The sequence below is a fragment of the Camelus ferus genome, chromosome 34, assembly GCF_009834535.1.
Source record: "Camelus ferus isolate YT-003-E chromosome 34, BCGSAC_Cfer_1.0, whole genome shotgun sequence".
NCBI classification, from domain to species: Eukaryota; Metazoa; Chordata; class Mammalia; order Artiodactyla; family Camelidae; genus Camelus; species Camelus ferus.
In genome coordinates, this window is record NC_045729.1 from 19,311,843 (window position 1) to 19,335,104 (window position 23,262).

General features: G+C 57.4%; 1 protein-coding gene across 1 annotated transcript in view; it reads left to right on the forward strand.

Moving 5' to 3' along the window:
* Positions 1-23,262, forward strand: part of IQSEC3 (IQ motif and Sec7 domain ArfGEF 3) — an 82,141-nt gene that overhangs the window by 38,194 nt on the left and 20,685 nt on the right. The window contains 3 exon segments of the mRNA XM_032472988.1: positions 2,473-2,746; positions 9,669-10,765; positions 12,773-12,934. Of these exon segments, the coding sequence (XP_032328879.1) occupies positions 2,473-2,746; positions 9,669-10,765; positions 12,773-12,934 (1,533 nt within the window).

Here is a 23,262-nt window from a genome sequence, read left to right on the forward strand (position 1 = left end):
CTATCACATGAATCTGGAGAAGTCTCAGGAAGGAAGAAGTCCAATGCTTTTCTTCATATACCTGGGAGGGCACAGTCTCTCAGGTCCCTGTGCTCATAGATGAGCAAAGACAGAGTTGGTTCCACCGGCCAGAAAGCCTGGAACCTCAGGGCTGGTGGCCCTTGGAGGTCTGGCCTCGGCACTGGAATCCAAGCTCACAGGATGTCCAAGCCAGAGGAGATGAGTCAGCTCCCCTCAGATGACAGGTGCGGACATTCACTCAGGAGGAGGACACAGACTACCCAAAGCCACAGAGCTAGTTAGAGCATCGCGTGTGCATGTGTGTGTGTGTGTGTGTGTGTGTGTGTGTGTGAGAGAGTGTGCACATGCTGGAGATGGCAGTGGGGTGTTCCTGACTCCCAGACCCTAGGGAGGAGCTCAGGTGAGAAGGCCTTGGAGCCTTGGTCTATATCCAGAGGAGTGGCCCACAAAAAAAGGCTATTTAAATTGTTTGTTTTGTCTTAATACAAGGCGTGTATTTGGTGACCCCAAGAAGTGTCAGTAGGAAAGTGGAGGACAAGACACAGAAGAGAAGGAAGCCAATGCAGAGTCATTAATGATCAGGCCACTGCTTTGGGCAATCAGGGCTCAATCCCACTGGGCACCTCGGAGATGGCGTGGAATGTGTCTCAGAGTTGTTCTGCCCAAGAGACGAGGAAGCTGGGGCATTAGTCCAGCAGCCCATCATCACTGGTTAAATTCTGCTGCCGAGGGGCATCAGCTCCTCAGCACCCTCCAGCAGCAAAGAAAGCAAAGAGCTATTTTTAAAGGTGTGTGTAGCCCTGAGTAAGCTACCAGTTCTCTAGAGTCTTGAAAACCTTGGGGGTGAGGAAGCCTTGGCATCAGTCCCAGAGACAGTCTGGAGCAGAGACGGGCGAGACCGAATGCTGCCCCCGGAGGCAGGTTGTGCCAGGAGAGGGAAAGGGCTGTTTCTGCACTCCCTGTGGGAAGGGTGGCCATGTCCTACTGCAAGAGGAGTTGAAGCGAGATCTTAAAGAGAACTTCCTGGGATACCAGTGAAAAAACCCCACATGCCTAGAGCTCATCCAACTATAGAGCATGATTGGTGGCCACAGGAAAAACGATAGAGCAGAGAGTTACGCAGTAGCAAGGAGTTTGAGGCTCCTTGTTGCTAGGCCTGGCCAACGAGCTCTTCTTTATCTGGTGGCGGTGGCACAGGGGGTACTGGGAGGCAGATGGAGGTTGCATAAAGAAAGGTTTCTTCACCCCACCCTTGGTTATTCTAGCACCAGGAGGCTCCAAAGTTGGGTGGAAGCAAAAGGAAGGGATCCCTTTTCTGGCACGACTTGGAGCATCTTACATGGGGCAAAGCCTTGGAAGAAATAAGTCCTCAGGTTGCCCTCCAGCCAGAGCCACCCCACCTCCCTGGGCCCTTGCTCCCCCTCTGTGAAAAAGGGAGATTGGAAGTATGGACTAGATGAGCCTAGGGTCTCTGTCCAGTGCCGAGGCCATCCTGGTGGCCCATGGGTTCTCTTCCATTCATCCTCCCACAAGTTTTCTTGAGCCCTCGGCGTGTGCTCAGCACTAGCTGGGGAGAAGAGAATCACAAAGAACACAAGCTCTGGCCTCTAGGGGGAGGGGAGAGGGAGGGGGAAGTAGCCCCCGGGCAGCCTGCGTGCTGTCTTGGAGGAGGCAGGTGGCTCAGACTGCTGGTGGCTCCACTGGAAGAGAGGAAGGGCTGGGGAAGACCAGATGCTTCCTAAACCCAGCAGGGCAAGAACCCTCCTCTTCACAGACCTGGCCCCCAAAAGCTGGGGTCCACCCGCCTGGAGGGGCTTTATGCCCAGGCCAGGACTGTAAGCATCGCGCCTTCCCCCAGCCTCATTTGGCCAGTCTAAAGATGGAGCTGGTTCAGTGAAGGTCAGCTTCCTCGCAGCTATCTATGTAAGCCAAAGTCTAGAAAGCCAGCTCACTGATCATTACGATACTTAACACACGTACAGCAGGGACCACGAGCCAGGCACTGCTTTAAGAGCTTTAACTAACTCAGCCTTCCAACATCCCTGTGAGGTAGATACTATTATTATTCCCATTTTATAGATGGGGAAACAGGAAAAGTGAGGTGAAGAAACCTGTTCAGGGCCCCAGAGCTAATAAAAGGCAGGACCCAGACTGGAAACCCAGATAGGCTACCCTTAACCACCTGCCAGAATGCTTCTAAGCAGGTTCACTAGCTCAGCCCGCACCAGCCACCCCCTCCCTCTGCCCTGTGGGTGCCCTCCCCAAGTTCAGGCTCCCGTCCTCCTGGGGCTCTTCCTTGCCAAGACTCCCCTCCCTAGTGGAGACTGCAGGAGCCGCGCCACAGCCCCTCCACTGGTGAGGCTCATCACTGCCAGAGGGCCCCAGCCCCCCTCCCCCGCACCCACATGCACTCCGTCCCGCCAACCGAGCACCGTTGCCTTTCGTTCACAGTGACGGCTCCTGCGCCCAAGCCGGTGGGGGCACGGAGGACTCCGTGGCGGCGGCGGCGGTGGCCGGCAGACCCAGTGCCCACGCCTCGAAGGCTCAAGCCCAGGAGCTGCAGGAGGAGGAGGAGCGGCCGGGGGCGGGGGGCGCCTCCCCGCGGGCCGGCCCCCACCGCGCGGCCTCCCCCGGCCGGCAGCAGCCTGCCCTGGCGACGGCGCTCTGCTCCCGCGCCCCTGCCGCCTCCGATTACGAACTCTCCCTTGACCTAAAGAATAAACAGGTACCCAGGGCCTCCCACGGGGGCGGGAAGGGTGGTGAAGGGCCCTACCTCGGGCGCTGTCCAGGGTACCACGGATGCCCCGTCGGGGCTGGCTCTGCTGCAGGGTCACCTCTCTGCCGCGGCTCTCCCCAGCTGAGGAAAGTAACCTGCCCTTCCCTGCAGCCCAGTTCCTCAGGCAGCCAGCCTTCACATGGCAGGGGTCACCCTTGCGACGCCAGGCCCATAGGCAGTGTGTCCAGGGGCTCTCCTCTTACCACTGCTCACGCCCCTCCAGGCAGGGGAAGCCCCCACCCCTCGCTCAGAAGTGATGGCCCAGTGAAGGGGCAAGCCCCGTGCCTAGGCACACACGGGCTCAGATGAGGCTTGAAGACCGTGGTCTCCTGCAGGTAGACTGAGGATCCCCAAGATTAACCGAGACTGGGGGAGTCCAAAGTGCCCCCATTGGAGAACGAATTTCATTGAAGGGCTCTGGGCCTCCATCTTCCACTCTGTGAAGCAGGAGGAGAAAGTAGCCAGTCACGGGGTCCCCACTGAACCCCCTAAAATAATAATGACATGGTTTGTTTTGGTCAAAAATTAAGAGATCTAAAGGAAGATCTCTGTGTGTGTGTGTGTGTGTGTGTGTGTGTGTGTGTGTGTGTGTGTGTTGGCAGTGATGGGGGACAGGGCACTGGAGAGGTGAGCGGTGCTTAGAGAGGCTTTATGATTTAATGTCGTTGAGAAAGAGCACTTAACGTGGAGACGTAGAGGTGGGCTCTGTTCCTCGTTCCTGTCCCAGTTACTCTGTGACTTTGGGAATGCCTGTTAAGCACTCTGGGCATTGGTTTCCTCATCAGCAAAATTGGGAATTAGTCCTTGAATCATCTCTGAGGTCCTTCTAGCTCTAAAACATGTAGGTCCTAAAGAACGATTCTTTAACCCAACGGACTCTGAGTTTTGGAAGTGAAGCTAGCAGAAAAGTCACGAAGCCTCCATCAACTCCAACCAAACTCGTTTCTTTCAGTATAGATGCCACGCTATTTCCCTGGGCCACGGGCCAGCTGCAGTGGTGCCCCTGGTTTTCAGTAAAGTATTTGACAAAATCTCCCATGATACCTATGTGGACAAGGTAGGAAGTAGCTTAGAGGACAATATAGTCAGACGGGTTGTTCTCAGACAGAAAACCAAAAAAACCACTGGCTTTTCTATCAGTGCCATTTCCAGGATCATTGAGTGGGGTGCTGTCCTTGGTCCTGCCCAGTTTAACTATTTTGAGAAGGGACTGCTTTCTGATGACACACAGTTGAAAAGGAACAGCTAATACCTTGCTGATAGAATCCAGGATTTAAAAAAAAAAAAATCTCATTAGGGCAGAAAGGTGGTTTAAATGAAAAAAGTCAAATGAAAGAAGAAAAAATCTGAAGTTGTGCTCTTAGCTTTGAACCTCCCACAGCACTACTCTAAGATGAGCAGGGTGGGTCCTGGGAGAGAGGCCTCAGGGTTTCAGTTGACTATAAACTCAAGATAAATCAAGAGCCAGGGAAGCCGCTGCCAAAGAAGTGGGCCCAGCAGCCTTCATAGAAGGGTAGGTAAAACCCCCAGTGTCAGGGGGCAGCTGTCCGGAGCCCCACGCAGTTTACTGGTCAGGCTGCCTGGCTCACAGGGCTTCACCTAAAAGGCAACTAGAGAGTCCTGAGGTTCTGAGGTTCTCCTAAGAAGGGAAACAGATCGTCTGGGGTCATCTGGCAAATCTGTAGACAGGAAAACAAGCTTTAAACGTGGAAGAGCTGGCATGTGAATGGCTGGATTAGACTATTTTCTATCATTCCAGGTAGAAAGAGTGGTGCTGATGCATGAAAGTTGTAGGAGAGGAAGGTTGTTTTTTAGCTCAATTAACAATTAGAGCTGTTAAAAATGTGGCACGCCCTGCTAGTGAGGTGGGGAAGGCCCGTGCTGGGACTGGGAGACAGTCCATCTGGAACAGCACGGTGTGACGTGGGCGGTCCACTGGCCCAGATGACAGCATCCTTTCAATCCCACTTGGCTCTGCTCCTTGAGGACAGAGACCATCTCCTACTCATCTGTGCACCCATCCCCCAGCGTCCAGTAGAGTGTCTCACACAGAGTAAGAGCTCATCGAGTGAATATTTTTTGAATAACTGTGATGTGCAAAGTAATGAGGAAGTGGGGTACCAAAAAATGGTTCCTACCTGCCCCCATAGAGATTACAGTTCAGTGTAAGGAGTATCCAGTTAGTAACACCAAAGGTACCTTGTGCTTGACTCGGGGGTTGGGGCATGTACAGTCGTGCGGGGGTCTGATGGGCACCGTGGACCTTTTCCATAGTGGGCATAATTCTAGTAGATGGGTTTGCACGTCAGGCCAGCAGGAGCAGGGCGGGAAAGATGAGGGCTGGCAGGGGTGTGGCAGGGCCCTTGTGCCCTGGATAATTGCCCACCTCCCCTGGCCCACATGGCTCTCTAGGCCAAGCACAGGCTGGGGGTGGGAGGACGAGGGCAAAAAGGGATTTGGGCTGGAGCTGAGTGACTGAGAACACGGCACACATTTATAAGAGACGGAGCTCCGCAACTCTCTTCTGCAGATGCACCTTGTGACCTTAGGCGAGTTGCTTAACTTCTCTGAGCCTCTGTTGCCTCACGTAGCTCTTTGGGGCTTGATGCATGCTGTTTCCTTTGCTTCTGTTGCTAATATCCTTTCTCCCCTCCACACTCCTGCACTTGTCCTTGTTCACTCCCCCTCTTGCTTTAGGACTTGCTTCCCTGCTCCTTCCTCCTCCCTGGCAGTCTTCCTTGCCCTCCCCAGGCTCTGTTGGGTGCCCCTTCTCAGTGGCCCCATGGCATCCTGGAGCTCCCTGATGTAGCCCTTCAGCAGTGGATCACCATTCCTGTTTACTTGGCTCCTTCTTGAAGGCAGGGCACAAGACTGATTCATCATTACCTCCCCAGCACCTGGCACAGCGCCTAGTGTGAGAAGATGCTCAAAGGATGAAAAGGGGGAAACAACCACTCAGTGACCTGAAGGGGATGGGCATGAAGCCTGGGCCAGGACCTGACCTATTTCAGGTTTCTTTGGGATCTAGGATTTAGCATCCTGCCCCTGGGATCCTCACCAGCCACACACACCCTGTGGTCCTTGGACTGCAGGGAATCTTGGACAATCACCATCTTCCCAGTCCACCAAGCTGCCAGGCCTGCTCCACAGCTTGTCCACAATCCTGGGTGTTTTCCGTGGCTCCTCCCTCTGCCCCGTGTCTGATCCACCCCCAACCCCCTGACGCTACCTCTTAGCTACTTCCCAAGCCCTACCCTCTCCTGCCACCCACGCCGCCCCTGCCCCTGCCCCTGCCCAGTGTGGGGAAGCCTCCTACAGACGCTCTGCTGTGAGCTGTGCCTCCTCCAGCCCGGTCCCCCGCGGCAGCTGCGTCCTCCTTATGAAGAGGCCATTGGGTCATGCGGCCCCCTGCGTGGAAGGGTCTGGGGCTCTTGTTGTCTGTGGGGGTCAAGGACTCTTCAGGCAGTGGAGACAGGCCCCACAGTCCACGATTTTAGCTTAGTGCCGCCCCCTGTATGCTGCCATTACGGTGAAGGGGTAAGTTCCACGGAAGCGGTGTGCTGGGCACTGTGGGATCATGAACAGGCAAGCAGCCCGACCAGGGTTCAAAGCAGGCTTTCTGGAGCAGCTCCACCTGAGGGAGCATCTGTCTCAGGGAGCAGCTGAGCCGTGGTACTCCCCCTCCGGGTCCTGCCATGTTGAGCACTTTTTGTTTCAGACAGTGGGCAGGGAGGTAGGCACACAGAGAAGATGAGGGGGCCACAATCCTGCCCAGTGCAGGCCGCTCTGTGCTTCTCCCAAGCTCCTCTCCCATCCCCAGACTTTGCTCCGGAGCCTCACATAAGGTTCCCCTTGTCAAGGTCCGCAGACTCCCATGTCCTGCTTTAATGTGCTCAGCTGAGACCTCCTGGATCAGAGGAAATCCCTGCTTACATGTGACCCCCCCCCCAACCCAGGCCTCAGCACCATGGCCCCGTCTCCCAGCCGCCCTGTCAGACTCAGCCACACGGGACCTGGAGGAGAGAGCTTGTTCTAATTAACATGGAAGCTCGTTAGCAAGACAGTGCCCCCAGGCCCCTCCACTGCCTCAGCAGGAGCTGAGAGGCTGCTCTCTTGGGACGGAGGAGGCCACAACTACCCAGGATTCACGGGGCTTTGGGAGAGGTGGGCGGGCAGAGATGCTCCTTGGCCAGGGGGCCCAGAGACCCTGCCCTCGCTGGGGCATCCTCCCTCCCACGAGCATAGCTCTCAGATCTCTGACCGGCCCTGGGAAAAACCAGGGCAGGGTGGTGAGAGGGCCTGGCTGGGCGGATGGAGCTGACCTGGGGCACCGCTGAGCCCCCAAGCCTTGTGAGAATGGGGGGAGGAATGCACATGGAAGTGGAGGTGGGGGGCAGCATCTGGAGCTGGGTTTCATGTCCCCCGGGGCAGAGGAGAGAGTTCAGTTTCGTTCATATCTACGAATTCAGATTAAGCCCCACCTGTGGAAGTGGCTCCACACTGGGCACCAGAGATGCAGAGGCAGATACCACCACCCTACCTGTGAGGCACAGTCTGTGGTGCTGAGTGGCACTGAGGGCGGGCTGCCTGGGATGGGAGGGAAGCGGCGGGGGCGCTGAGGCCGGGGATGCGGCGCGCATGAGGCTGGGAGACGCCTTGTTACACGCTGGGAACAAATAGTGAAGAGCCCACAGCTGAATTCAGACACCATCGTGAGCAGTGGCTCCGGGCCAGGCTCTGGGCCAGGCTGTCCGTGGACCGGACGATGATGAAGACATATCCGGGGCCTCCAATAACTCCCACTCTAATGGAGTCTGGGGGAGGGAAGAATGAGTTAGATAAAAACCGTCAAGTTTGATGGGGAAACTGGGCGTCAAAGAGAAGTATGAACACCCTCTCTGGAGGCCCAGGACAGGGGGACCCATCTGGCTGGGGGACTGAGAGGCTCCGTGGAGGAGACACATCTGAGACAGTTTTGAAGGACGGGAAAACGTTTTACGCAGAGGAGACGGCTTGAGAGTGGAAGCTGAGGATGGGGAGGACGTCACAGGCTGAGGTGACAGCTGAGCAAGACCTAGGAAGGTCTGGGACTGGTGGAAAGACGCCAACGCCAGGGTGGGGGGTGGGGGCTGGAAATGCAGGTGGAACAGGCCAGAGGATGAAGTAAACTTCCCAGGGAGGCCGGAGAGGGTGAAGCCATCGGCCCTGGGAGGGGAAGTTATGGTCAGGTTAGGAAGGTTTGATTTATCCAGTAAACATTCACTGAAGGTCTACTGTGTGCTGGGCATGCTTCAAGCACCAGGGATAAGCACTGAGCATGGCAGGCAGAGTCTGCCTTCATGGGGCTTATAGTCAAGCGGAGGACTTGATGGAACAGATTCAAGAAGTTAAAATCTCTTCTTTCCCTGGGTGAAGCACGGACCCTGGCTGGTAGACATCTCCTAGGTCATCTCAGCCAGCCTTCTGCCTCCAAGCAGGGTGACATCACGCCAGGCAGCGGACCCTTTACCACTCTGGAAGCACTTCAGGCAGTGGGATTTCATGCCTTCCCTCCGGGCGCAACAGCATCTCATAACCTGAAGCGCAGCTCTTGTACCTGGGGGCTCCCTCGACCTGTGAACAGGCCAGGGTGGAAGGAGATGTGGATCCCCGCCTGGGGGCATCTCAGGCGCCTGCGCCAGCTCTCAGCTCAGGAATGACCCCGTGGGAGTTGAGTGTTCGGCTGGGAACAGGGCATCATTTCCAGGCCCACGGACACTTTCGCACTGCCCAAGCGTCCCCAAGGACTGATGGAACCCATGGTGCTTCCATTTTGTCCATCGCCTTAGCACAGGCTTTGTCTGCTATTCAAATCCAGACACCCCTAGGGAGGGGCGAGGCTAAGTGTCATCGGTCACTTTCACCTGGGGTGGGGATGTCTCTCTAGTCCTTTCCTGAGCGGTTTCTGATAAGGGAGAAAAAGTGAGCTTAGTAACCCAAGGAGGAGAACGGACCACAGACGGGGTGGTGGGGGCAGGGGATGAAGAGAGGGGATGAAGGGCCCTGGGGCCAGACTGGCCGGGGCCAGAAGTCTTCCTGGGTTCAGATCCGCCCAGAGGAGGCAGCACGCCCTCCTCCCACCAGCCAACCCCACCAAGCCCTGCCCCAGTTGTAACAGCACCCATTGTTGAGAACAGAGGTGACTGGCATTGCACGGTAGCCTGGAGGGACTCCCACTGCTGACACATCCACCCATCATCCATCTGTCTTTATTAAACTCACGTGTGTTGAGTTGTACCATGTGCCAGCCCTTGGCCTGGGAGCTAGGGACGCAGAGATGACCACATCCCAACCCCAACCCTTGTGATGCATGCTCCCAGGAACAGGAAACTACCCCAAGGCAGTGACGTGAATGCCAGCAAAGAAATGAGGTGAACAGGAGTAGCAGCGATTTTTTTTTAGCCTATTTAATTTTCAATTTTCTATTCTTTTAAAATATACACAAAAGTACAAAGAACAGTGTAATAAAAGCCCATTTAACCATCACGCAGGTCCAACAAGTTTTATTGATATTGCTTCATCTAACCCTTCCGCAGCGATATCTGAATACCGCCCGCAACTCCGCTGTCCCCTGCCCCTGGCATCACCAACCCCAGAATCCAACCCTACGTCCCACACCGCTAGGATTCTTGGCAACGACCTGGCATCTCAGGCCTTGGCAAGCTAGGGTTTGCAAACATGAGCCCCTCAGGGCCCTCCAGCTGTGCATTCCCGGGCCCCGCCGAAGCTTAGCCAGGTCACGCCTGGTCGCCAGCCACCGCCACCCTCTTTCGCAAGGACCGCCGCACCCCTTCCCTAACTGCGCTCCTGCTCCTCTCTGTCCTCACTGCAGATTGAAATGCTAGAACACAAGTACGGGGGCCACCTGGTGTCCCGGCGCGCCGCCTGCACCATCCAAACCGCCTTCCGCCAGTACCAGCTCAGCAAGAACTTCGAGAAGATCCGCAACTCGCTCCTGGAGAGCCGCCTGCCGCGGCGCATCTCCCTGCGCAAGGTGCGCGCGCCCACCGCCGAGAGCCTGGCGGCCGAGAGGGCGCTCCTGGAGGGCTGCGGCCTCGCGGGGCTGCCGCTGGTGCGCTCGCCCTCCCTGCCGCCCACCTTCGCAGGCACGCTCACCGAGCTGGAGGACTCCTTCACCGAGCAGGTGCAGTCCCTGGCCAAGTCCATCGACGATGCCCTCAGCACCTGGAGCCTCAAGACCATGTGCTCCCTGCAGGAGAGCGGCGCCTACCAGCTCCACCAAGCCCTGCGCGCAGGCGCAGGGACGCCAGGCCTGGAGGCCGAGGCGCGGGAGCCCGAGGGCGCCCACCCCGGGGCCGGGGCTGAGCCCGCCGAGCCTGCCGGCCCGCCCCAGGGCCATGGCAGCACGCTCATGATGGCTTTCCGGGACGTCACCGTGCAGATCGCCAGCCAGAACATCTCCGTCTCCTCCTCCACCGCCCTGTCGGTGGCCAACTGCCTGGGCGCGCAGACGCCTGCGGCCCCAGCAGAGTCCACGGCAGGCAAGGCGGAGCAGGGCGGGCCCGGGGGGCAGGAGGCCCCGGAGGCCCCCAGCGCCGGCCAGGGGCACGCGCCGGCCGAGGACGCGAGCGCAGAAGCCGGAGTTGGGGGAGCCCAGCGCGCCAGCCCGCCCGGGGCTGCGGGGCCAGCGACGGAAGAGGACGAGGAGGAGGCCGAGGAGGTGGGGAAAGGGGCCGAGGCCGAGGCCGCCGACAACTCAGAGCAGCTGAGCAGCAGCAGCACGTCCACCAAATCCGCCAAGTCGGGCTCAGAAGCGTCGGCTTCGGCCTCCAAGGAGGCCCTGCAGGCCATGGTCCTGAGCCTGCCCCGCTACCACTGCGAGAACCCGGCCAGCTGCAGGTCCCCCACGCTCTCCACCGACACCCTGCGCAAGCGGCGGTACCGCATCGGCCTCAACCTCTTCAACATGTGAGTCCGCAGTGGGAGGCGGGGCCGGGCACCTGCCCTTGCAGGGGAGCAGTGCCGGTAACCGAGCGGGTCGTCCCAATGTCCTCCTAGTGTCCACGGTGGCCTCTGCGCCAGCCTGCTGCTTGAGAGACTGTGTAGGAACACGCATTTTATTTGTAATTTGTATGAATTTATTTTAAGGATTAGGGACAAAACACAGCAAACGGTGCTTTAACCACTGGGACTGCTAGATGAAGCTAGGCTTTGAGAAGCGGGAGAAATTTAAAAGAAAACCCTGGCTTAAGTGAATAATAGTACAGGTAGTAAAAGCATTGCACAGAAGTCATTCAGGTAGGACATGAAGGCAGGGAAACAGCATTATCCCATGGGGTTGATGACACACAGAGAAGAGACAATGGACAAAGGAGAAAAGGAGGCGAGGGTGGGGCAAGCAGAGACCCAGCATGAGGAACACAGGTAGAGAGCAGGAGACGGATTAGAGGCATTAGAGAGCGGCGAGGGGAGACAAGGAGGTGGGTGCGAGGCAGGCAGAGGTGGCACACAAGAGAACAGGGCATGGGAGTAGAGAAGTGAACGGCCACCGCAGCTCAGAGCACCCGGCCAGACTTTTCCTTGCAGCCAGGAGGTACACATACAGCCGGTGGCAAACCGAGCAAACACGCATGCCCCTCCTGTGGGAATGTCGAGTACCTGAGGCATTCATCTCCACCCTCCACCACCTCTTCCTTTACAGCCCTGAGCTGGGAAACACAGCACCCCTCCTACTTAATCAGTGAGGACTGAGCGGAAACCACTCACATGCGCGTTCATTTATTCATTTAACTCCGACTTTTGGAGTGCCAGCACCTGACCACGTAGATGAGCGAGACACGTTCCCTGGTCTCAAGAAGCTTAGACGCCGACTCGCCTGCTCGTAGCTCAGCGGACGTAAAACATTTGCAAACTTGCTAACAATATCTAGAGATAGCGTTATTATGGCATTTTACAGAAAAGGGAACGGGCTCACACAAGGAAGGTGAGTTGCGTGCGTGCTGTGAAAGTTACTCAGTAAGTTGCAGAGCCGGGGGAAGGCAGATCTGACTCCCAATCCCTTGCTCGCTCTTCTGTGTCAGGCTGCGACCCTGGTGAGCGCAGCCCCAGCCTCACTTCTGCAGGTGCACACAGACACTTGGATTCCACAAGACACAGTGGTTCTCAAATTATGTGTACTGAAGGACCAGTTTGGGTTTTCACCCAATATGTTGTGGGCTGATACGTTGGTAAAATATGACAAAAATGAAGTGCCAGAAAAAGTCACATGCTTGGTTGTCCTGAAAATGTCAAAGTGCTGTAAAAGGGTCTAAAGGCTTACTTACCCTCTATTTCTGTACTTACCTCCTTCTGGGCCAGTCAGATCTAGCTCGGGGAGCAGCGTGGATCTGCCACCAAGCTGGGAGCTCATCTGCCTTAAGACAAAGCACCCACGCCCACGCCCACGCCCACACCCACACCCACGTATAGAGACACAAGCCTGTGAAAGTAAACCCTGAGAGCAGGTTTCTTGGGTCCACCACGGACAGGGGAGAAGGATGTAGTGGGATAGCTCCCCTCCATTTCCCAGTCCCCCTGCCCTCTGGGTCCCAGTGTGGGTGCTGAGACGGCAGGATGCTGGTGGGAGAAGAGCCTTCTTGGCAGGGCTTGGGGACCTCAGGGTCAGACCCAGTGGGACTGAGGCAGAAAGACAGAAGGGACATCTCTCCACTCGCTATGGAATCCACTTTGGCCAGACCTCCTCAGCCCTGCACCCTCTTCATTCCCATGCGGGAAGGTTCAGGAGACCCTGGGGAGAGGGGCTTCGGAAGGGGAAGGGGAGACCCTCCGCAGTGGAAGGAATGCTGGCATTTCCTGGGAATTCTTCCCAAGGACCTCCAGGCGCTTTTGTGTGTTTCCTGGGCTGGAAGAAAGAAGGGAAGGGAGTCATGGGCGGCCTCACTCTCTAATCCTTCTCCCCACCCCACCCCACCCCAGAAACCCGGACAAGGGCATCCAGTTCCTGATCTCCCGAGGCTTCATCCCCGACACCCCCATTGGAGTGGCCCACTTCCTGCTCCAGCGCAAGGGCCTCAGCCGCCAGATGATCGGAGAGTTCCTGGGCAACAGCAAGAAGCAGTTCAACCGCGACGTGCTGGAGTGAGTGCCCCCCTCCGCCCCGCCGGCCCGCGGGCTCCGCCCCGCCCCGCATGGCCAGGCCCAACAGCTGCGGAAGGACGGGGCCTCCCAGTCTGGGCGGATTCCCAGAAGCCCCCTGCTATGTGGGTGCCCTGAAGGGAGGCCTGGAGGAAATGACAGACGAAGAGAAAGATCAAGTGTTCTCTGTCTCCTATTTTCCCTCCATCTGGTTCATCTCTCTGGCTTTGCTTGCCCCCTTTCCATCGGTGGGGGAGAGAGTGGAGGTGCTGTGCCCCGTGGCTTCATTCCTTCTGACCGCCCCTGCTTTGTCTCTCTGCTCTGGGGCAGGGGTGAGGCTTCACTCACAGGCCCTGACTGTGTTGTGTGTTCTCATCCGCCTTCCCGGCCCCATGTGGCCTGGCCCTGGAATTCTCACCTGCTAGGCTCCCACTGACCCACAGTGTTGGGAACACAGGGCTTTTCTCTAGCCCAGGTTGTGCTGAGCAGCACAATGAAAGCGAATTGCCACCCTCCCTGGGAGGCGGAGTGTGTGGGCTGGGGACTCAGACCAGCCGCTGCAGCCCTGCAGGGAGCGGGGCTGGGCTGGGGGCTGGGCTGACAGTGGGGGCTGGGCCAGGCTTGGATGAGGAGGCCTTGTGGCGGGCAGGAGAGGTGGCTTGACCTGGGAGGCCCAGCTCGGACACCTGCTCTGCTCCTAACACGCTCTGGAGCTTTTGCAAGTCACTTCCCCTCTAGGCCTTGGCTTCCTCACCTGTAAAGTGAGAGGGCTGGGCTGTGTGATTTCAAAGGCCCCTCCCACTCCTGTGCATCTGTCGTCTTTCCCAGTCCTTAGTGCACCACGGCATCATGCAGGATCATTTGCCCTAAGCATGCTTTCCCATGTAGCCAGGGCCGCCCATAGAGGCTTGCAGGCTGGGCAGTGCTGGGGAGCCAGCGTCCACCAGAGAACAGAGGGCCATTCACCGCTCATTCAACAACTATTGAGTGTCTACCATTTGCTGGGAACGGGGCTGAGCTGGGCGTCCTGTCTGTGTACGTGTGTGTGGAATTGGGGGGAGGAACAGGCCTGGCCTCAGGGAAGTTATAGACCCAGGTGTCAATGAGGAGAGAGGAGGGGAGGAGCAGGAAAGAGAGGTGAGGGGCCAAGGAGTCTTGAGAGGGCACCGTGGGCTTAGGGAGGGGGAGTGCAGAGCTGAGCCCCGCCTCTGCCCCTGTGAATGCCTCGGTCCCTCGTGCTTTGTTCTGCAGGCCCTGGCACACTCAGCCTGCACGGGGTAGCTCCTGAGAGAGGAGCCCCCACCCCCCAAGTCCGCAGGGTGCTGGCTGCCTGGTTGGTCGATTGCCAAATGCAAGGAGAAGATGGAGACGCAGAAGAGGCGGGCACTAGCAGGGCAGCCAGACACTGGGCGAGTTGGCATCTCCCTGCCACTCAAGCCAGCTCCCTGGGAACCTTTCAGGATCCACTGCCTCTTCCTTACTCCCACTAGAGAAAACACACAATGACAGTCCCCAGTGCCATTTGTCCAGGCCTGGAAGGCTTCATTGGGATTCTGCATGGCACCCCCACCCCCGCCAGTGACATTCAGCCTGTCGCATCCATTCTGTACAAAGCTATTTGCTGAATAAAAGGACATAAATCACCCATCCCCTTGGAGACTGAGACAGTCCAAGCCACACACTCTCCAAGATGCAGCCAGACAGGAAGGGGAGAGGCAGAAAGGGGGAAGGGCTGGGCCCCCACTCCTGGGCCTGTGGGGGACGAAGAGAGGAGGGGGCAAGCAGAATCTGCCCTGGCCGCTGACCCGTGTCTGAGCATCGTAGATGCAGTGACATTTGCCTCCAGAATCAGGCCCTCGGTGCTCTGGGAGGCCAACCTCCCCGTCCCTTTGTGTCAATGTTCCATGGAAGACCCAGTCCAGGAAGGAGCATCTCCAACCAGCCTTTATCAAATAGTAATAGAAGGCATTCTGAACATGGAGGGCCATGTCCGTTCCAGTGTTTACTTGGGAAGGTAGTTTCTTTTTTTCTCTAGGAGAAACCAGTCTCAGTTTCCTCATTTGTTAGAAGGGGATAATAGAACCAGTCAAATGAATTAAATTTTTTAAATGCATGTAAATTGCTTAACTCAGTGCCTGGTGCTTACTTAGGAAGTTCTTTTCAAAATGTCAGCTATTTCTAGCGTTACTTTCCCACGTAAAATCACAGGGCATTAGACCCCCCCACCTCCCACCCCACCCCCAACACAGGAGCCCTCAGACCCCTCAGGGCTGGTGTGAGTTCACTCCCCAGACCACAGGAGCCGCTGGGGAAGGGGCGGAGCTCACTGGGAAGTCCTCTCTGGTGCTGAGGAGGGAGGGCCAGACAGCAGCCAGATTGGGAACGGGACCCCTTGGGGCTGGAGGCGTCCCCCTCTCAGGCTTCACATGGCTGGGAAATTTGGCTCCGCTCTATTTCCTTTCTGAAATGCTCGCTTCAGCAGGTTTGCAGGCCGGCGGAATGGGGGAAGTTCCGGGCTGGCGGCGGGCAGCCTCTCCCGGCCGGTCGGGCCATCCCCTCCGACGTGAGCCGCACGCGGGGAGGGGCGTCGTGTCTGTCCTTTCCCCGGAAGTGCAGGCAGGGCAGCGTTGGGGCTGGGCGGCCAGAAGGAAGTTTCCGGGCGTTCCTTCTCTCACCATGTCGGCTCCATTCTGGGTGAGGCATTAGAGTTTGACGTGGTAGTCAGATTTCATTATTTCCTTTCCGTGGAAATGTGCTGGCCAGCGTGTAACAGATTTGTTCTTCTTAGGAGACGTTCAGAAATGAAGACAGATTGTCAGGCTCAACAGGCTGGAAGGCTGTGGCCTTTCATCACTAGGAAGGAGTGATTTGAGAACGTCCGGCCCATCGTCCGCGTGTGGCTTCAGAAGGGCTGCCTTATTCCTGAGGAGCTCCGCGGGGGGGTGGGGCAGGGGGTGCCCGGGCCAACCCTGCCGGCGCTGGACGAGGGTGGAGAGAGGCTGGGGCAGGCGGGGGTAGCAGACTCTGGGCGTTATCTCCACTGTTCTGAAAACCTGACACTGCCCCCACCCAGAGGAATGGAAGGAGGGGGAGGTCTCTTGTAAAAGCAGCGTCTTCGGGTTTTATAGCCTTGACCCCTCACCTCTCCAGTGCCCTTTCCTGCATTGCTGCCGACACACACACACACACACACACACACACACACACACACAACTCTCCTTCACAGTAAAGAATCATTGGTATTTAAGCATCACTTACTCCCATATGTGGAAGTCTTGGGACTCCGAGCATGGAGTGAATAGCCCAGAGTTCAGACTCCCTTTGGCTTGGTCACATGTGTCTGTAAACTGGGCTTTGACACAAAAATGAACACACCTGCCACCCTCTCCATTCCGGAGTACTCAGGTCCTAGCCCTGAAGGGCTGTCTCTCAGTCCTGCGTGATGTTCAGGGCTGGCGGAGACCGGCCGCTCCGGGAAGTGAGACTCCTCGGAGAGGCTTCCCGGGCATTCCCCTGCCCGGGCTCCTCGGGAGGGCCGTCTGGGGGCAAGCAGCCGGGAGGCCAAGTGGCTCACGCAGCTCAAGTCGCACTGCGCCCGGCGGGCCCGGTTCCAGGACCCTCCGTGCGGAGCCTCGTGCCCTCTTGCGCGCAGGGCTGTGAGGTGTGGGAGTCCGCACCAGCGAGGGGGCCGAGCAGCGGCCGGCCGGGTCGCTTGGCCGCAGTCACAGAGCTGACCGAGGGCTGGGCTCTGCAGCCTGCAGAATGGCCTACAACAGAGCCCTCCACCCGCCCCCCCCCCCCGCCATCGTCTCCTACATCACCCGACAGACGTGTGGTCCCAGTGCCTTCACAGTGCTTGTCAGACCCCAGCTGAGAGATGCCTCGGATGGTCGGCTAGTCCAGCCCTCTGTTTCACTGAGGGCGGGAGCTGAGGCCCCGAGAGAAGAAATGGCTGGTACCCTGGCCGGTGACAGAGCCACTGAACGGAATCAGGGGCTCTCCCACCCCTGACTCAGCTTCCCTGGCTGGGCCTGAGCCTCTCGTCAGAGAAGAAAACAGAGCTGGGAAACTGGTCCATAAATGGCTGGTCTGAGCTGACTCAGGCCCCTCCCTCCGGAAGACGCCTGTCTCCATCTGCCTTCTTACGCACGGTTGATGGTCCTATGACGGTTTCAGGCAGAGCTGACTGGCGATGAGGGACAGGGTCTTCATTCTTTTGCTGGAGGGAACTTCAGGTCCACTTATTCACCGGGCACATCAGCCCCGATTGGGTCCCTAGCGAGAATGCTCATTTCATAAGCTCTGTTATATCCCGAGAGCTTTCCATGCATCGCCTCTCCCACCCCCGCCTGCCCACTGGCTGGTACAGATGTCAGCTCCGTTCTAGAGGCGGAGAAAGTGAGGCCCGGAGAGGCTACGTGACCGGAACTGCACAGCCAAGTGGTGGAGATAAGATTCAGCCCAAAGGTGCCTGACACTGAAGGCCTGACTTCTTCCCATCCCACCCCTGTCATTGGCACCCAGCGTGGGTCTCCAAGTGAAGCCCCCAGAACAGCAGGGGCACCTGGGAACTCGTTAGCAACTTTGATTCTCAGACTCCACCCCAGGCCCCGGAATCAGAGACTCTGGGATGCGTCCAGCAATGTGCATGTGCGTCAGCCTGCCTGGGGGTTTGTTTGAGAGCCACGGGTGAATAGGGGCGCTGCCTGGCCCAGCGACAGGATAACGGCCTCGCCATCCACACTGACTCCTGGCAGTTTCAACATGTGTCTGGCAGCCATCCCTTCTGAAGACCTCAAACAAGATTTTCTTTGTCCCTGTGTGGTCACCAGGGACACTGACAGGTCCCCCTCCTGCTCTGTTTCCTTGGCCACGTTGTTCTTTTCCAGAAAACCTTGACCTAAGGCACGTCATGAGTTCCAGCTAACAAAAATAACTCTCTGGCGGATGGGGATATTTTTAATTGAATTGTATCAGACAAGAACTGCAGAAGTAACACCCGGGTTCCTCCAGCTTGTGGCAGTGGGCGGTTTCGTTTCCCATCCTCATCCTGAAACCTGGAAACCTGGTGTCCGCCTGGAGCAAAGTCCCACGTGGGCAGCACACACACCTCTTCCCAGCCGTGGCCTGAGCCTCGACCTTCCAGATCTTTGCTGTCTCTCCTGGCCAATTAAATTTATCTTTACCTATTTTCAGCTCCAGACTAGTTCCTTTGTCTGCCAGACACTGTCTTGCTCTTGTTAAAAGAAAAAAAGTCGAGATGATGAAATTCCTTTTGATCACAGTTGTGTACGACGCCTCATTTCCCCGCAACGCAGACTGATTCCACGTGTGGGTTGGTATTAACAAGCAATTTCACGGAAGATTGTGCCTGTTTATACAGATGCAGGGAATATCTGGGCTCACACTTCCCCAGCCCTTGTGAGGGGCTTGCCACAGCCCCACCGAAGCCCACGGGAGAGAGGGGGCACGCCACAGTGATTCCCCCTGCATCAGCTGCATCTCCCGGGGCAGGTCCATGTAGGTCCTTGGAAGAAGCCTGATCAAGGCCGGTTCTCCGGGCCCTCATTGCTCACTGGTCTGCCTGTGCTGCTGAAGGAAGTGGGGGTGCACGTGGTCTGGAGTCCACAGGACCTTTCCCCTGCAGCTGTGTCCCGGGGTCAGCTCCAGGTGGTCTGGGCCAACCCGGCAGAGCTTCCAAAGGTGCCGGCCACGGGCTTCCCTCGCCAGCAGACCGCGTGCTCACGTGCCTGTTCATTCTCGCAGTGGGTCTGTCACTCACTCACCCATCCACCCTGGGAACGTTTATTGAGTTCATGTATACGCTAGGGATGCAGAGATTGACTCTGGGAGTCAGAGAGCATATGGCCTAGTGGGAGGACAGACAGGTGCACTCGTGGCATGGGAGATACCACCGTGGAGGTCCAGGAAGACTCCCAGAGAGACAGAAAGCTACCCAGAGACCTGGACGTGGTGGTGGGGGGGCGGCAGGAAGAAGGAACAGTAGGTTCAGATGTGGGGAGGTTGGAAAGCTTGGCTTCCGGAGGGGAGCCAGGTCACGGCAGGGGCAAGAGGGGCTGGAAGCCACCAGGGCCATGCTTTCTGGGGAACTCAGGTTTCTTACGAGGGGTGTGGGAAGCCCTTAAGAAAATATAAGCAGGGGAGTGAGTGACAGGACCAAATGGGCGTCCTCAAAGCGTTGCTCTAGAAGATGGCTTGGAGGCAGGGAGGCCAGTTCGCGGGGTATTGCTGTCACAGCTATGGTGCGATGATGAGGCCTCACCCTCAGCAGTGGCCGTGGGGAGAGCGGAGGTGGCTGGAGCCCAGAGGCAGAGGGAGGCGCAGGGCCTGGTGGCCGGTGTGGGCGGAGGCGGAACAGAGGTGGCCCTTCGCAGCGAACAGCCTCCCGGGATGCTGAGAACTCGGAGCGCTCAGCCTTTGCGCGTGACTGTGACTTTGCTTCAGGCCCACTGGAGTGACGGGTGCAGAGTCTACCCAAACCACGTGTGTGTACTTCCAGTTTGAGGGGAGAGAAGCTGGGTATGGGACACTTCATCTGAAAAATTCCTCCAACTAGACATTATCAAATACTTACTCAGAGCAAGTTAAAATATTAAATACCTGGTAAAACGTAAAATTTGTGCCCCCTGACTTCCCTGCAAACCAGCGTGACCTGTGGTCTTGTGAAGGTCGCCCAGTGACGGGCGTCCGCGCTCAGCCACCCTCCCTGGCACTTGGGCACACCGTTATTTAACATGGCCTTTCATAAACAGTGTGGACCCAACGCCACCCCCCCCCCCCAGATCCACTAGTTAGTGACTAATGATAAAATAAGAGGCAAGCTCTTTGCAAGAGATAAACACTTAGGAGTTGTCGCCTGTGGTGGACTTCAGAGCCATCAGAGTGGATAAGGCCCCCTAGGGAGAGGCTGTGGAGAGGGGAAGGGACCGGTGGCCCGCCCTAAGTTAGAGTCAGGTGGAGGAGGACAAGGAGGAGGGCCTGAGATGGAGGAGGGGTGCCCCCAGAGGGAAGTGTCAACCCAGAGGAGGGCGATGGGACGGGAGCAAGGGAGAGGAGTCTTTAACCAGGTTGATGCTGCCAAGAGGCTGGTGGGATGAGATGGAAGCTGGTGCCTTGAACTTGGCAACATGGTGGCCGGCAGTGGTCTTGACCGGGGACGTATTAATGGAATGCCGGGGTAGATGCTTGGCTGGACCAGGTTGAAAAGTGAATGGGATTGAGGATGTGGAGATGGCATGAGGAGGCCTAGAAGTCTGGCTCCAAAGACAGCAGAGTAAAGGGCCAGTGAGGAGAGAGCAAAGAAGGGTCAAGGCTGGGCTCTGATTTGTAAATAGAAAAGGCAAGGCTTTGGGTGCCAAAGATCGTGATTGAGTAGATACTGAATTGATAGGAAAGAACATCTCAAACGTCATGTGTCCAAAACTGAAGTCTCGATCTCTCCTCCAGCATATGTGTCCACCCGTCAAGGACCCATCTCAAAAACTAGTGCCACCAGGCCCCAGGAGTTCCAGCCTGAGCTCTGAGACGCGTCGCTGACTCCTTTTCTTCATCACCGCCCACATTCCTGCCGTCACCTCGTCCATCACTTCCTCCTCTCGGATGTATCTCAGGTTGTCCCTTCAGTTGGTCTCCAACTTAGCCTGAGGCCCATCCTCTCGAGCTTGGACCTCTATAGGTGCCTCCTGACTAGGCCCCCTGCCTCACCCTTGCTCCCTGCCCTTCCTTTTTCATTCATCCTCCCCCACACCCAGAGAAATCTCCTTAAAACAAACTGGATCACATCACTCCTCTGACCACACCCTTCTACTGTTTCCCACTGCATTCAGGAGAAAGCCCTCACTCTCTGCATCAATCGCAGCCTTGCTGGCCCTTTCTGGTCCTTGGATGTTCTTTCCTACCGCAGGGCCTCGGCATGTGCTCTTCCCGAACCCCCTTCTGCTCCTCCCCGTCCCTTGGCCAGCCCCTACTCATCTTTCAGGTCTCTGCTCAAATGTCACATCCCCAAGAGGCACTTTCTGGACACACCGATATAAAGTATGTCTCCTTCATCCTCTCACGAAGCCCTGTCCTTTCCTTACATAGGACTTGTCACAATGATAAGGAAATAATTATTTTTAGCTCTGCATTTAGTGTCTGCCTCTCTCACTGGGACAGGATCTGTGTTTGTGTTGTTTGCCACTTATTCCAGGTCCCTAGCACAGTGCCATGTACACAGGAGGCACTCAGTGCAGGGAGGGAGGGAGGCAGGGAGGGAGGAGAGAAGGGCAAGCAAGCTACTGGGGGCCAGAGAAAGCTTCAGGAAGCAGAAGGTGGGGGCAGGGATCTGGTCCCCTGCTGTGGGCTCTGTGGCCAGGCCAGCTTAGAAACTGCAGGGTGTCCACAGGCGTCTGTGACTGCTGCCAGCGAAGTGGCCCCTCACCCGTGACTCTGTGATGTGTCCGCGTGCCCCGCCTTGGCCCCTCACAGGTCCCCCCAGGGGCCTGGGTGAGGAGAGACAGGTTAGCACCAGCCCTGGAGAGAGCGTGTGCCGGGAATGCGATGTGTGCAGCCCCCCGTGGGGCCAGCTCTCTTGTGAGCTTCAGTTTCCTCGTATAATAAAAAAATAACAGGATAATGGTTAATATCGCACAGGACTGAGAAGATGAAGTCATTGTGCACTTAGCGAAGCCCTGAGACCAATACGCAGTAAAGGAGAGTGCAGATGGGGTGCCCCACTGGTGTTAGGACCCCCGCTGAAGTGGGGAGGGTCTTCCTAGCTGTGGGAGCACCGGGCAAGCCCCTTTGTGGTCTCAGTTTTGCCTTCTGTAAAATGGGGAGATACACATACACCACAAACAACCCCCAGAAGCGTGTAAATCTTTCACCTTAGAGATGACGAGAGGAGAGCGGTTTGCGGGCTGTGCTGGTGCGGCAGCAGGAGGGATCTGCAGAACCATCAGACAGTCGGCTCCCAGCAGGATTCCAGGGTGACAAGGAGGAAGGGAGGGGAGATTTTAAGTGTGAGCAAATTCTGAAACATAGAGGGGAATGGGGGAGGGAGGGAAGCGCGGAGACAGATGCACAAGGTCAGGCTCAGGCTGACACTCACTTACGAAGGAACAGAAAAGCATGCTGTGGGAAGGGGCGAGGACTGCGGGTGATTCCAGGGTGGTGGAGCCCACCCCGTGGTGAGGGTCCCCTGGGGCACAGCCTCAGCCCAGCCCCCTGCTCCAGGAGGCACAGGCCCCACTGGGAGGGCAGCCCCAGGAGGAGTGGAGAAGCAGCCTGTCACCCTGAGCTGTACCCCAAAGCCAGCCCCAAATGATGCTGTCATGCCCCACTGTCTGGGAACATCTGCAGAGCCTGGAGGCTGACTGTGGGCCCTCTCTGCTTCTGGGTCCTCCTCAGAGAATGTCAAGGTGGGTGTTGCTGGGGGCCCAAGAAGTCACCTGGCCCAACCCCCAGCTCTACAGAGAGGGAGCCATTTGTCTCCTTGGGGCAGGTGGTAGACTTTCCACCTCTCAACACAGCTTCTGAGGGGTTTGCAGAAACCCTCTAAGCTCTGCCAACCTCGGAGCACCTGCACATCAAACACCGATGCCCGTGGAAGGCAGGACATGTGTGTGTGTGTGTGTGTGTGTGTGTGTGTGTGTTGCAGGGGTAGGGGCTGCCTCTGTCTCTGCCTCCATCCCGCTCTCCCATCCTCACCACCCCCACCACAAAAGCAGCCCCCGAGAGCAGTGGGGACACACATGCTCCGTGAGCTGCTGGACTCACATTTTAAAGCCTCCACGTGGGCTGAACTCCACCCCCAGCCCACCCCAACCTTGCACTGGGCCCAGCTGAACCAGAGGAGAGTCTGAGGGATGCTGGTCCCCAGGTCCCTCCACCAAGCCGCCTGGTTGGTAGAGCTGGGGCAGGGCTCAGGGCTCTGCATTTTAACCAGCTGCCTTGCGGCGGGCTCCTCCGGGATGTGGGGTGTAGCCGCTCCAGCCCGCAGCCCCAGTGTCCACCCCCGCAGGCCTCCCCTCCCCAGCTCTTGGGGCTGGCGTTTCCACCTGGCTGAGTCTCCCGTCCTGGTCCTGGATTCTTGGGCTCCAGGCTCATTACTGGAGCTTTTAGCTGCAGCCCTGAGTGGTGAGCGGTCGCGTCACCTGAGTGCAGGGCTGGAAAGTAGGCCGCTGTGCTTGGCTGGGCGCATCCGCCCTCCCCCAGCCACCACGCAGTCGCCTTCTGCCACCTCACCCAGTGCCCAGGCTTCCGGCGCCCACCCCCTCATTGTGGGGTCAGCCCCGCGCCAGAGCATGGGGGAGACGGTCCCTGGACAGACT